The sequence below is a fragment of the Oreochromis niloticus genome, linkage group LG6, assembly GCF_001858045.2.
Source record: "Oreochromis niloticus isolate F11D_XX linkage group LG6, O_niloticus_UMD_NMBU, whole genome shotgun sequence".
Classification (NCBI taxonomy): domain Eukaryota; kingdom Metazoa; phylum Chordata; class Actinopteri; order Cichliformes; family Cichlidae; genus Oreochromis; species Oreochromis niloticus.
This window is the reverse complement of record NC_031971.2, coordinates 19,443,621-19,456,916: the sequence shown is the minus strand read 5'-3', so window position 1 is coordinate 19,456,916 and position 13,296 is coordinate 19,443,621. Positions and strand designations below refer to the sequence as shown.

Here is a 13,296-nt window from a genome sequence, read left to right as displayed (position 1 = left end):
ATGCTTGCTATGAAATCACGCGTGATTACGAGGAGAGTTAAGAACAGGTGGGCCACTAATTGACTCTCCCACGCTATTTGAGCGGACGTTTTTGCCCTGGTTGCTTTATTTCGTTTTAGCCTTTACAATGAATATGTGAAGTTTCTGAGAAAGATTTACATTTTATTTTTTTTGTTCTTGTTTCTCAAAGTGTACAAAACATGACAGTGAACAACAACCAGGTGAGTACAATCGAGGACTAGTCCCTTAGTCTTATACTTTTACCTAAACACCAAATGGGGTTTTTTTTATGCTCATTTGGCATTTAAACGCGAAAGAAATGAAAGCACTTCTTTCACCGTGGGTTGGATTTCGAGCTTGGCTTTCCGACTCTCTGCTGTCTTTTTTTGTAGAAAGCACCCAGTGCAGCTGCCAGGCTGGCGAATCTGCCTGTAGTTCGTGCGGCTTTTGCCAGACTATCGGTCTTGTACACGGGCACAAAATCCAGGCATCCCGGCCTGAAGTCTGCGTGTGAAGTGCTGGAGAGCAGCGTGACAGCTGTAGGCAGAGCAGCCTGTTACAGAGCGTCGCCTGTTATCGTTAAACTGGAGCCCCAGAGTAAGTAGCTACTGTTAGGACTCTTCCATAATGATGTGGGAAATGACATTAAATCAGCTGGTTTTCTCCATCTTTCAACTACCTTAATCTGTACAGAAACTGGTGTAACCACCCAGATCCTTCTGCAATGCAAAGGGTTTTTATGAACATTTTAAAAACCTTTTCATTCGGATGTTCTCACACAACGAGCTGTCTAAACTCGGGATTGGAGTTGGAGAAGTTTTAAAACGCACTCACTGCCATTTTATTAAGTACTGCTATAGCCCATTTGCTTCAGGGTCCAAGGTGGTGTATGTCAGATACTCTTCTGCATTTTTTTTTTTTTTTTTTTTTTTTTTGATTGTAACAAGTGGTTATTTGTGTTACTGTCCTGTGGCATTAACAAGGCATTTTCATCCAGAGTTGTCTCTTTTTTTCATTCACTGTTGTGTGGGGAAAATCCCAGTAGTTCAGCAGTTTCTGAAATACTCAGACCAGCCCATCACCACCATGCCATATTGAAAATAATTTCAATCATCTTTTATTCTGGGTTTGAACTTCAGCCGATCGTACTGAAATGCCTACATGCTTGAATTTATTGTTTTGCTGCTATGTTGTGCTCATTACGTATTTGTCTACAAGCAGTCGAACAAGTTTGATGACACACATTGTGTAGACATGAAACTTGATGTTTTTTATGTTTTGTTTTCGCTTTTCTTTTTTTTTTTTCTCTTGTTATTTCAGTTATTTGTATGTTCGAAATAAAATGTAAGTGAACCTGACACATTGTAGCATCAGGATAATGATGAGATTGAAAACATTTTTTTTTTTTTTTTTTTTATTGACCTTCAGGTCAAAGTTGTTGTTTGGATAAACACCAACACTATTCATGGGTATGTTTCAGTTTCCTTTGCAAATGATGTTGCCTGCAAGAGTCTCGACTGGCTGGAGGCTTCATTCTCTGTAATTCTGTCATCCACAGAGCAGGTAACACTTCCTTTCCTCGTTTAAGTCACAACAGTCCTGTAAAGTCTGGAATAATAAAATATTTTATGTTGTGATTTAATTTTCTTCGCTCAGATTGTTATCCCTGCCAAAAACAAAATGAATGAGATTCAGGTTGGGATGAGCATTGCAGCCAATCGAACCATTGACTGGGTGATGAGCAGGATGAACGATGGCATTAACAGATCACCTCTGAAGAGGGTCGTTGGTGTGACAACTGTGGGACTGGACACAGCTCTGAGCTTGTCTGAGGCTCTGGTGGACCAAGTGCTTCCCCCGACGCAACAAGGTAACCTAAAATTCATTCATTAGGTGTGTGTGTGTGTGGTTGGGGGGGTGTTGTCTTGTTTTTTTTTTTTTTTTTTTTTGTTTTTGTTTTTGCCATTTAGTTCCATTTAGATTCCTTTCTTTTCTTCCTCAATCTCTAGAAGAAGCTCGCTTGATGGAAGGTTTTGAAGTGGTCACACACAGGGGCCGTTACCCTGAGCGACTGTGCTCACTCACCGCTAAAGTATGTGGAAGACTCTACCGTGAAGCTGGGTCCAAGATTCAAGCTGTTCAGGTGTGCTGTGAGCAGTTCTTGATATGTTTAGCACAGAAAGTACACATAAAACATTAACCTAGTACCTCCCCCTCTGCATGCATGTTCTTACTTCCCACTGTCTTCAAAGTGCTTGCTCATAGGGGGGGGGGTCATCTGATTGTTAGGTTTTTCTCTCCGTTATTGTAGGGCCTTTACCTTACAATATAAAGTGCCTTGAGGGGACTGTTATTGTGATGCGGCTCTGTATAAACTTGTTGAAATTTATGTTCTTTACTCAGCAGGTAATGAGGAGTTCACCTGGGCCTTCGGCTCTGGTTGAGAACTTGCAGACCAGCTGGCTGGCCCTGGTCTGGAGAGTCCAACGGCTGCCTCAGTACCTGCAGAATCAGGCGTTCTCTGGGTTTTTCTTCATCATTCAGATGTACAACTTAAACTCCTTGCCAACCCAGAAGAAGCAATCTAATCCAGGCAGAAGTTATCTTCGTACCTCTGTGCCTCAAAGGGGCGTAGCCCAGAAGGGGAGGGCTACCAAGAGGTCTGGATTTGAAAGCTAATGTAACGTTAAGCAATGTGTGCGTCATTGATGTCATGTACTGTAACTTTTTGATATGTGAGCTGAATTTGTCATCTTGTCTAAAATAAATATCTGAAGATTCACAGACTTTGATCTTGTCCTTTTAGTTGGATAGCTGCTCTGCAAACAATCACTTAGTGGCAGCTTCTCCAGTTGCTAAGCTTATAAATGACTCTGTTCTTGGCATTTAATGTGCTTATAAACTAAGGCACCTTAATGGGGCAGACGGAGACCATATTTAACTGGAGGACATCCTCCCAGAGCACTGTTCATACAAACCAGCTAACTACTGATTTTGCAAAGATGCTGGGAGGTAGTTGGATATATTTCTAATCTTTCCAACTTTCTTGCTGAATAAATCCAATAAGAGTAAAAGGAAGCTGAAGTTTGTTATTACAGTTGCACAGTTGATCGCAATAGTCTTAATATATTCATGTAGTCTGTTATTTCTGCTGCTGCTCTGTTTGGTAACAGTCTGTGGGTTTCAGTAGGGATGCATCCATAGATTGGCACACCACTTTTTTTTTTTTTTTTTTTTTTTTTCTTTTTTTAGCCCATTTCTGAAAATTCCAGCCATTTTTAGCCAGTTATGACACTCGCTGTGTCACTTCACGTATTTTCTCTTGTGCAAGATTTATGTATTTTAAAAAAAAAAAAAGGAAAAAGGAAAAAAAAGATGGAGTTTCCCAAAATATACTGAAGCTTCATATTCTTTGTAGTTCTGATGTTCACCAAAATCTGCAAATGTGACTTTTTGGCAGTATGTAACTTTTACTGATGGGCAAAGTGTTAGTTACTGTATTGAAACTCTTTCCTTCACATACACTGGATAAAACTAGACTCCATAGGAAGCATCAATTAAAATAAACTACACACTGAAAGTGATCGTGAGCAACGATGATATTGTTGCAGACTGACCTGGTTCTTTACTGACACTTCTCAGCATTTGGCTTATTGTTTTTTGGGGGGGTTTTTTTTTCTTTGGTCTGCGTGTCTGATTATACCGCTTTCCTGTCGAGAGAGAGAGAGAGGCTACATGCCTGCTTATTTACTCGCCATGGAGACTGGAGAGGAAGTAGTCTGTGATGAGTCATGCCAGGCTCAGGTCTTTTGGGGTGTGGAGAACAGTGATGGCTTCTTCAATCTTTTGTTTGTGTCAGCTGGACAGAGACAAAAAGTGGTTTTAATAGAGGGTGAAGAGGGCCAGCTCTCCCCCTACACCCATGGAGGAGGTGGGTGAGAGGAGGATGTTAGCCAAGCACATGTCCATTATGGACAGTACCTCCCACCCCCTGCATAAAACTGTAGAGGCTGGGAGCAGCTCCTTCAGCATTACTGTCCTTCATCCAGACTGTATGTATGTATTATCAGTCCCACTGAACTTTATGTGCACAGGGAAAAAAAAAACTTCCCCAGTGAGAGATTAATAAAGTCTACATCATATCGTAAGTGACGATTCCACACATGAACCAGTTTAATCATTAAAGAGGTTAAACTTTTCCTACCCAGCATGAAACAAAACATTACCGGCTGTAACGTTACTTATTTTGATCCAGCTTCTTAAAACACAAGACAGCGTTGCAGACAGCCTAATTTGAATCCAGCCCCTACACACCTCCACCCTGTTTGCAGCCAGTCTGTAGTGGGGGTGGGGTATGAAGCACTCCACCATAGTTAGCCTGTGTCAGTGTAAACTTTACCCACAATCAATGAAGATTCAGCACTGACACACACACAGCAGATATTCTGAAAATATTCTGTTTATTCATTTGACATTCTTAAGTTTAGACATTTAAAATACATAATTCCAATCTTCCAGTGATTTAATTTGAGCTTTCAATATTCATTCAGATGTGTTCTAGCTTTAAATTTTCTTTTGTCATTAGACAGTTTTTCTTATGTAAATTTTAGAGATGTTCAGTATCTTGAATATCAGGGATTTGCAGACATTAGGATGTAGGTTCTTCAATGTGAGGAACATCAAACAATGATGAACTTTCAGCATGAAGTTCTTCATTGGGAAGAAAATCTGACATTGGCAGACTTGAAGGGGGCTTTAGGATCTTAGATATGTGGTTCTTTGCTACATCGGCAATTTTCTTGAGCAGCACTGGTGCAAAGTTTGCAATGTTGTTAAGTAGAATTTCTTAAGCATATTTCTCTCTGATTTTTGTCGGGATGCTCTGGACCATGTCGTCTCTGATGGAGCGGAAGAAGACAGCCTGACTTTCCATCGCTGTGAGAGTTTTAGAGACTCAATCCAAAGTGGCCTTGGTGACACTTTTTGGAGTATGCTCAAACTCTGGGAGGCCATGTTCAAGAGGGGACGAGGAGGAAGCTCCCAGAAGCCCTGCAGGATGCAGAGAACTACCTCTATCACCACTTCCTGTGCAGTGAGCAGTTTGGTGCTTTGTGGTTCCTACTGCTTCTCTTTAAGGATTTCAATGTAATCCTTCACCATTGGAGGAGTTTAGGTGTTCTATAGAGTAACATTGTAAGAATTAGCTTTTAAATCTATTTAAAGCATCACAGAAATATTAAAACACTGTAGCTGGACTGTTATAAACTGTCAGATGTGAGTCAATTAAATTTAGGAGGTATGGCCTCTGGAAATTTAAGGAACATCTGGGCTTAAAACTTTGTCCCTCATTTTATTAATGATGTTCACTGCCCATACCTGAAACAGAAAACACATTTACAGTGCAGTTTTGTTTAGAGGTTATGTGAACATAATGAAAAAATAAATCTCCAAATTACTATAAGTCTTGTGAGTTTTCTAGTCTTACCAGTTTCAGAAGAGGTTTGGCTTCTTCTTCTTCAAAATCCTCTAATTCAAACTCCCAAAGTCTTCAAATGAAAACAAAACAGGGGCTTCCTGTCAGCATTTGCACACATCACAGACTTTTATTTGTCACAGTAACTCAGTGCTGAGTGTCTCTTTGGTTTTCTCCACCAAAAAAACTCTCAGATCTTCAGCAGTGATGTTTGATGGAATTAGATTTTCCCTCTGAAGCCCAAGGAACTCCATCATTATTGCAACCTAAAAATAAAAGGAGACATTTAATCACCACTCTCAGGTCCTCAAATTATCTGATGTTTTAGGTCAGTTTTGGTTTGAATGGATCTGGGTCTTACCTGAGCCCGTAGGCAGGAAGATGCCAGCAGATCTTCACATGAGTGTGTTGAACAACACCTGTCAAAGAAATAAGTTACTCATCGTTACTTAAATTTATTCTTAGTGAGCTTTTAAAACTACATCTAATTCTTTAAACTGTTGAAATGCAGTAAAAACAAAAACTGTCACATACCCAGATGGGTTTGTAGATTCCTCTACTTGCTTCCATTGAAATGTTGTAGTTGTATCACAGTTGGGAACCGAAACTGTCAAATACTCTCCAACGATTGCGTAAGGTATATTATCTGCCTGCTTATCTCCATTTTCGTACTCTAGATGTGAACTTAAGCAGTAAAGCAATGTCTTACAACACAGTGGACTGTGGAGGAGACTGATGCATATATTTGAAGCCTGACAGCATCTGGTTTATACACAGCTTTTGTCATTTGGATAAACTGGCCCTTTAAACCGCCCAGACGAAGAGACCTCTGTTTAATCGGTAGAGTCCAAAGTCCCAAGCACAATACTACTACTACTAATAATAATACCCCAAATAATTAAGTCACTAATTACTAGGATACCTACTGACATGTTTTCTTAGTTACTGATGTTTAGAGATGCCACACTAGTTATGGTTAACAGGAGTTCAGGGGTGAGCGATGAAAGTGATGCTACATTAGAATCTGTCTCTGGACTGGTTTTCTGAGTTCAGCAGGAGGTGGTGAACCCACAGCTGCCAGTGGTCCCCTGGTGGGCGGGAGGCTCATACTTCAGGCTCAGTATTATAGTTATGTTCTTCCTGGTCTGGACCTCAGGCAAGAACTGAGTCAGTTTTTTTAAGTTCTGGTACCGAAAGAGAACTAAGACAGCCACACCATCACCTGTATCTGACCATACACCGTTAATGATTTGTCTTCTCAGTGTTGCCATAATATTTTCAGTTGCAAAACAGAACTGGAAGCAGAAAATTCACTTTGGAAAATTCAATATTAAAGTCCCACATTAGGAAAGATTACTCCAAACAGTCTACAAAGGTTTTTTTCTGTCTACCAAAGTGCATATGACTGAAGAGATTTTTGTAACTTCACTTGCCCAAAAAACAAATAAAGACATTAAACAAAAATGTATTGAATGACAGTCAGAATTACCAGAGCACCAAGGTTCACATCAGGGCCAATGGGGTCAGGAGTAAATTGGACTTAGTCACCGTCTGTGTGTGTGGGGGGGGGGGTCACAAAATGGCTTCCATGCAATAAATAAGTTCTAATAGTGACCAGCAGAAAACCACCACACTCACACTGAAAATGGGGTACACAAGATTTATTTTCCTCCAAAGCAACTAGTGGCAGAAGCCAGTTCTGTCCTGCTATCCAAGGCCCAAAGCCACCACGTTCAGAACTGTTAGTCTCGTCAGGGAGTGGGTTTCCACACCAGATCCTAGGACTTCCTCTCAAGCTCTTCCTCTCCAAGTCTTGAACAGTTTCCTCTCATTGGTTACCTCCTTTTTTGTTTTAGCAGTTGCATTACAGCCATCAACTGGCTTGGAGTGTGGACCAGAATTTGCTCACACCAAATAAAAATAATAAAAATACCATTGCAGTACTCCATAATAGTAACCACTGATCTGTGGCTGTATCATGCACGACTGTAGGCTTCGTGTAGACCAAGTTCATTCATCAAACTTGAAAAAGTTGAAGTAGCAGCATGGTAAGCACTTCTCACACTTGACATCTTGCTAAATCAAGGTAAGCCTTGATGGCCCCTAGTGTTTGATCTCCAGTGTTTCTACTTTTCTAAATTGTTCCATCTAAATTGTTTAGTACTTTCATATACTTTTGTTAATACTTCTGTGTAGTTTCCCTGACTACCTCTCATTAAGTCAGAAAAAAAACAAAGCCGTATATTTATACATTGGACTTCCATTTAGTCTAACTCAAGAGTTAAAACTCTTCAGGCCAGATTGTCCACCACTAACTAAAGTTTCTTGTTGCATCCACATGCGCTGACAAAAATCATCTAATGCATCACTTCATGGGCGGATATCTAGAAGAGAAAATAAATGACAACTGCACAACACTGTTTCAGCAAAACATGACTTTATTTGACTCCATTTTACTTCTGGCTGGACTCTGACTTGGATGTGGATGCCCTCAGAGAGGAAAGGCGGCGCCTCTTGGCAATCTGTTCCTGGCGCTTCTCCTTGGCCTCCTGTTTACAAGAACAAATGCGTGTCAGTCCAACAGTTGCCACATGTCCTACTTTATGTCTCTTTAACCTTTCACCATCATTTGCTCCTTGAATGTTTTTCAGAGGCAAACCATAATCTGAATTAACCATAAGCTGAATGCCATTACAGCTGAATCATGCAAGGCAAGTCAAAACTATACTGCTAAAACACACAATCCTAGACTTTAAATTTCAACTGAATAAAGATTAAATCATAATTTCCTTAAATATACTTTAAGTTAATTACAATATGTTGTTAGACACTATGTAGTTGATGTAATACAGCTGCTCCAACACTAGTGGAAATATCGCACCTGCCAGAAATTATTTGTCACATTATCTTCATTGATCTAAACCACTAGAAAATTTTTTTAGTGTGCAGTCACACGACAAAAGCAGAGTCGTGTGATCTTTGATGCTGGTTAAGGATAATAAAGGCCTAGATTAACACATACCTTCATCCTCTTGGCCAGCAGCTTGGCGTACTCTGAGGCCTCCTCCTTGTTCTTCTGGGTGCGCTGTCTCTTCAGTGCGATGCGGCGGCGCTTGTGCTGCAGCACACGAGGAGTCACCAGTCTCTGGATCTTGGGAGCCTTAGTTCTGGGCTTCTTACCTACCAAAGCGAGAGGATTGATAGAGTCAGTACTGACACAGTTCAAGGTCAAATGTGGTAATGAGAAAGCAGCTTAATGTACCTAGTTTCTAAGTCTGTACACACAACTCGTACTGTAGTACCTCTAAGGAAGCACATTCCTTACTTTCCAATTCTACAAAAAACAGTAACTTTGATTTGTCTGCATGCCGGCACCCTGCATTAATCAAAGCCTTGCTGATGACTCATTACTAGGCAGAACACAATTCACACTAACTGAATGTTTTCAACACAGCACACCTGGGAGTTACCTGCAGTCTTCACTTCTGCTGAATCAAGTTTATTATCATAAAATTCATTTTTCAGCTTGTTCCTGATCCCAGCTCTTTACCCCAAATTTGAGTAACCATGGGAGCTCATCAACACGACTATATTTAACGGCACTCTCTTTAGTGATGAGTTTAAATTGGCTTTACTACAAACATCTTACAAGCACAGACATCACACAAACTGCAGAACAAACAAATGCTTAAACAAGGAAATAAATGTTTATTACTTCTTTACATGCACTGGTCAGAATTCATACAGAAACTTCTACAACTCAGTTTTAGTCCGCCTCACACTTGTTACATACAACACATCTATCTTCTTCATCTCACTAAGGTTGTGTTTACATAATGCAGTCCTAAAAAATGTCTACAGATGCACTCACTGGCAGACGAGCGTCAAAGACCTGTTTTTGTAACTGTTACCTGCTCTTACACTTCAAAAAAGGAAAGAATTAAAAAGGATCTCTGTCGAGTTTGTCCAGAGTTAAACCAACTCTACAAGAGCCAAACTTGGAAAAGAAAGCACTTACACCTCCCTACATCCTGGAAAATTAAGCATTGTACTGACCACCTCAGCTAAACCCTACCCCCACCAATTTTAGTCAAAAGACATTTATGTAGGACCTTAAGCTCACTTTTAGTTTATTTTGAATGCTACAGTAATCGCAGATATAGATGTGTCGTTTGGATTTTCTGGAAAACTTGCAACATTAAACATGTGCTCCATGCTATCATTAGACTGGTCAACATTTACATATACAGTCAGCGTTATAGTGCCACCTGCTGCTCTGGCATGCTTCTGACAGCAGTTTACATCATAATTTTGTTTCCACATGGAGGGAAACATTTCTCAAAATGAAAAAGTGTCTTACCTTCTTTAGTCAGGGGTCTCCTCACAACATACTGCCTAACATCATCCTCCTTGGACAAGTTGAAGAGCTTGCGGATCTTGCTGGCCCTCTTGGGACCAAGGCGGCGAGGGACAGTGCTGTCGGTCAGCCCGGGAATGTCCTTCTCACCTGTGAGTTACAAAGATAAGGATGATCAATCAATCAGGTCTAAAGAATTCTTAAAAGTATTCCTAGCACCAACAGAGGATTGTAACAGTACTAAATACTACAAGTGTCAAATAGCTGAGCTTACTCTTCAGTGAACTGAAGAGAAAGCCTCACCAGTTCGGGCAGTGTTGAGGCATAAAATGCTCAAAGTATACACGTCAGTCTTATTTTCCCACCATGTACCAGGACTTGAGTGTCTTAGCAGTTACAGGAAGATATGAGGTTTTATCTAAATAAATTACAAATGATTTGTCCACCAACGCAGAAGAACAGAGACAGCAAACCCCATCAGTCAGATTATGGAAAACCTTCCTAGCCAAATTTAATGAAGCTTAGTGTAGCATTGGTGAAGAAACAACCCACTCAATTGAGTTACTTTAAAATGAGCATTGTAGTTTATGCATTTGTTTATTTTTGTCTTCTGAGCATCACACCAAACCAAAAGTTAACTTATGACAGTTAAAGAGACTCAAATGGAGAAAGCTTACAATACTCTCTCTCTTATATCTCAGGAGCTTGGAAAGGAAGTGACAGGACTTCTTTATGTTTCACCTCTCATCCAAGAGGCTTCTAGTTCTTCATTAAGTCAAGTTGCTTTCTTTCCAAGCTTCCTAACCTTTAAAAATACTAGTTTCATTTTTACCATATTATTATGGCACCAGTTAAAACAATGGGAGAGCATTGCAGTTCAACCATCCACTGTTACTAGGACTGGTCGCATCTGGTGAGCAGCTCCACAGTTACTCTGGCAACACACACTGTCCCCCCTTAAGGAATACAGGAAAATCCAAAAGGGTCTGCTGGCGTGCCATCATGCATCCTTTACACGTGACTCCAAAGAGGTAATCAAGATAATGTGACATATAAAGCACATTACCTTTCTTGACGATGACCAAATTGAGAACGCTGAGGTTGGCATCAACGATGCAGCCACGCACAGACTTGCGCTTGCGCTCACCAGTCCTGCGGGGACGGTAGCAGGAGTGGCCCTTGCTGAGGAGCAGGCGCACACGACCGGTGGTCAGCACACCTTGCTTCATGGGGAAACCCTGCTTGTCGTTGCCTCCGCTGATGCGCACTACATAGCCCTGCAAAAGCATAGAGCCGTGTGTTGCTTCACATCCTTTCTAGGCATTTCATTTCATAGCAAATATGCCAAGCCGATTAAGGTTAAATTCTCACTGACTACTCAGCAGCAAATACAACTAGACTTTTGGCAGGGTCATATCTAGCTTTTCTTTCCACATAATCACCCACATATAATCTAGCCTAACATATTCCAAGTTAACTGCGCTAAAAATTGAGGGAGCAAAGCTGTTTCAATCAGCCATTGTTATATGGGCTGGTTGCATCTGAAAGCAGCTCCACTGTTCCTCTGGCAACACGCTGTCCCCCCTTAACGACTATGGGTCAGTCAGAAAGGGTCTGCTGGTGTGCCACGCCACACATTTACCAAACATCACACAAAAACTCACCTTCCACTCATCTCCCAGAGGGTCAGCAGCCACCTCAGTGGCCATTCGCTTCTCATAGAAGGTACGCAGCTTTCGCTCATCATCAACTTCAAACAGCTTCTGGCAGCCAGTAGCGGGAAATGAGATGTTCAGCTGAAAAAGAGGCGCAATTACCATGTTACTGGATGTGCGTACAGGTCACCGCGAGTCAAGGTGCATTTGAATGTTGCTAAATGAGCTGCTAAAGCTTTCAATGATTTTGATGTCGTCAACCCCCCTCCCGCAAAAAACCAAAAAAACCCACCAACATTGCTAACGCGAAGCAGCGGTTACCGACATCGTAAGCCTGTCTGACGTGAGCTAATGTTTGAATCAGGGGGTGAGAAGATGGCTCGGGGGCCTGTTAGCTTCTCTGCCGGTTCAAAGCTCAGAAAACTCCGGCTTTAGCTTTTGACACAGCCGGATCAGTGGCTAACATTATCACAGTGCAGGGGAGAGGACATAAAGGTATAATAACGTTTCATTTGAGTAAAACTAGACTTAAACTGGACCCACATTTCGCTCAGAGTGCGGCCATGTTTCCACAGCGTTATCCAACAGGCTCGTCAGCTAGCTCTCATAATCATAATCAAAGCTCATCCTGAGCGGCCGAGCCACCATTCTTGCTTTAAACCAGCCCGCTTTAAAGTTCACATTGTCAGCTATCATCATATCGTAATATTTAACAAAAAGCGACAACACGAAGAGAAACACAGTTAAAGAAATACGATACCTTCATTTTGCCAAACCGACCCTCCGACGGTCCGCCACGGAAAAGAGACCGGATATCCGCCTCGTGGTCTCACATAGACCTGAAATGCTATCGCGATAACTGGTTCGCTGAAAAATTTAGGGTTATTAAAATGTTATACTAATAATAATTTATGTTATACAAGAATATATGTTATACTATTAAGTGTTGTTTAACCGTGTTCATTACCTAATCAAATAAATTAATTTAACAGAAGAATATATATATATGTATGTATATATATATATATATATATATATATGTATATATATATATATATATATATATATATATAGATATATATAGATATTTATATTTATATTTATAGATATATATATAGATATATAGATATGAATATATGAATATATGTGATATTATGAGCCTGTCTGTCACAAGGATTAATGAATATTGTATTCTTTGTAAATTTTGTGTCTTTCGTTGAGATTTTTTCAAACTGTATTAATCCTTGTGACAGTGGACGTATTGTGGATTTACAAAAATCTGCATATTGAGGGGATTATTATTGAGCCACGGAGCATGCGTCGGCCAGAGGGTGCCAGAGAGTGCATAAGGGGGTGAGATGTTAAGATAATTCCCATCCCAGTTGGGCAGGAGATACCTTCTTTGAATACTGGCCTAATCAGCTTCAAAATAAACAAACCGTCTCTTTGAAAAACACTTAGCCAGTTTGATAAAGGCTACCATAATTAACTGCTCACTTGTACAACACCCTTAGAAAAACACTGATAAAAAATAGCCATGCAGCTATGTTAGCTGAAGATGCAGCTTCTGAACAAAGTTCCTCCGTTTTTATTGTGAGATGACAGGCCTTTTTTTACCCTTTACTGAAAACTTGATATTATCAATTAATACAACAAATGTGTGTGTGTTTTAAAGAGGTGCAATCTAAAGGCAAGTCAAGAAGTCAAGAAAATAAGGTAAATTAAAGCTGTTAATTGTTCCTATTTCTGGAATAGTGAGTTTAACTAAATATTATCACTACAATGTAAAAGACAGCTTTCTTTCACATGTA

The 13,296-nt window shown here is 40.4% G+C and overlaps 2 protein-coding genes across 6 annotated transcripts; one reads left to right on the top strand and one right to left on the bottom strand.

Annotated features, from left to right (window-relative positions):
• Positions 1-55: 55 nt before the first annotated feature.
• Positions 56-2,786, top strand: LOC100692918 (perilipin-2). Of its 5 annotated transcripts, none has more exons than XM_025907864.1 (6): positions 56-221; positions 393-597; positions 1,481-1,563; positions 1,657-1,870; positions 2,013-2,143; positions 2,407-2,786. In XM_025907864.1, the coding sequence occupies exons 1-6, from the start codon at positions 201-203 to the stop codon at positions 2,677-2,679; spliced, it is 927 nt and encodes a 308-aa protein (XP_025763649.1). In that variant the 5' UTR covers positions 56-200; the 3' UTR covers positions 2,680-2,786. The 5 variants fall into 5 exon arrangements, with proteins under 5 accessions (XP_025763649.1, XP_019215491.1, XP_005458772.1 ...); XM_019359946.2 differs by having other exon boundaries at positions 57-221; positions 2,404-2,786; XM_005458715.4 differs by having other exon boundaries at positions 58-221; positions 2,010-2,143.
• Positions 2,787-7,893: 5,107 nt separating this feature from the next.
• On the bottom strand, positions 7,894-12,334 carry rps6 (ribosomal protein S6). The gene is made up of 6 exons (XM_003454192.4): positions 12,246-12,334; positions 11,495-11,626; positions 10,897-11,107; positions 9,834-9,980; positions 8,496-8,653; positions 7,894-8,022 (listed from the first exon to the last, which is right to left on the bottom strand). The coding sequence occupies exons 1-6, from the start codon at positions 12,249-12,251 to the stop codon at positions 7,927-7,929; spliced, it is 750 nt and encodes a 249-aa protein (XP_003454240.1). The 5' UTR covers positions 12,252-12,334; the 3' UTR covers positions 7,894-7,926.
• Positions 12,335-13,296: the final 962 nt, after the last annotated feature.

Excerpts from the sequence above, each read along its gene's own strand:
- LOC100692918 (XM_003454223.4), top strand. The coding sequence starts at position 201 with ATGACAGTGAACAACAACCAG. Across the intron at positions 598-1,480 it reads CGTTAAACTGGAGCCCCAGA|TTTCCTTTGCAAATGATGTT; the intron begins GTAAGTAGCTAC and ends GGTATGTTTCAG. Across the intron at positions 1,871-2,009 it reads GCTTCCCCCGACGCAACAAG|AAGAAGCTCGCTTGATGGAA; the intron begins GTAACCTAAAAT and ends CTCAATCTCTAG.
- rps6 (XM_003454192.4), bottom strand. Across the intron at positions 11,108-11,494 it reads CTCTGGGAGATGAGTGGAAG|GGCTATGTAGTGCGCATCAG; the intron begins GTGAGTTTTTGT and ends ATGCTTTTGCAG. Across the intron at positions 8,023-8,495 it reads TGCTGGCCAAGAGGATGAAG|GAGGCCAAGGAGAAGCGCCA; the intron begins GTATGTGTTAAT and ends TCTTGTAAACAG.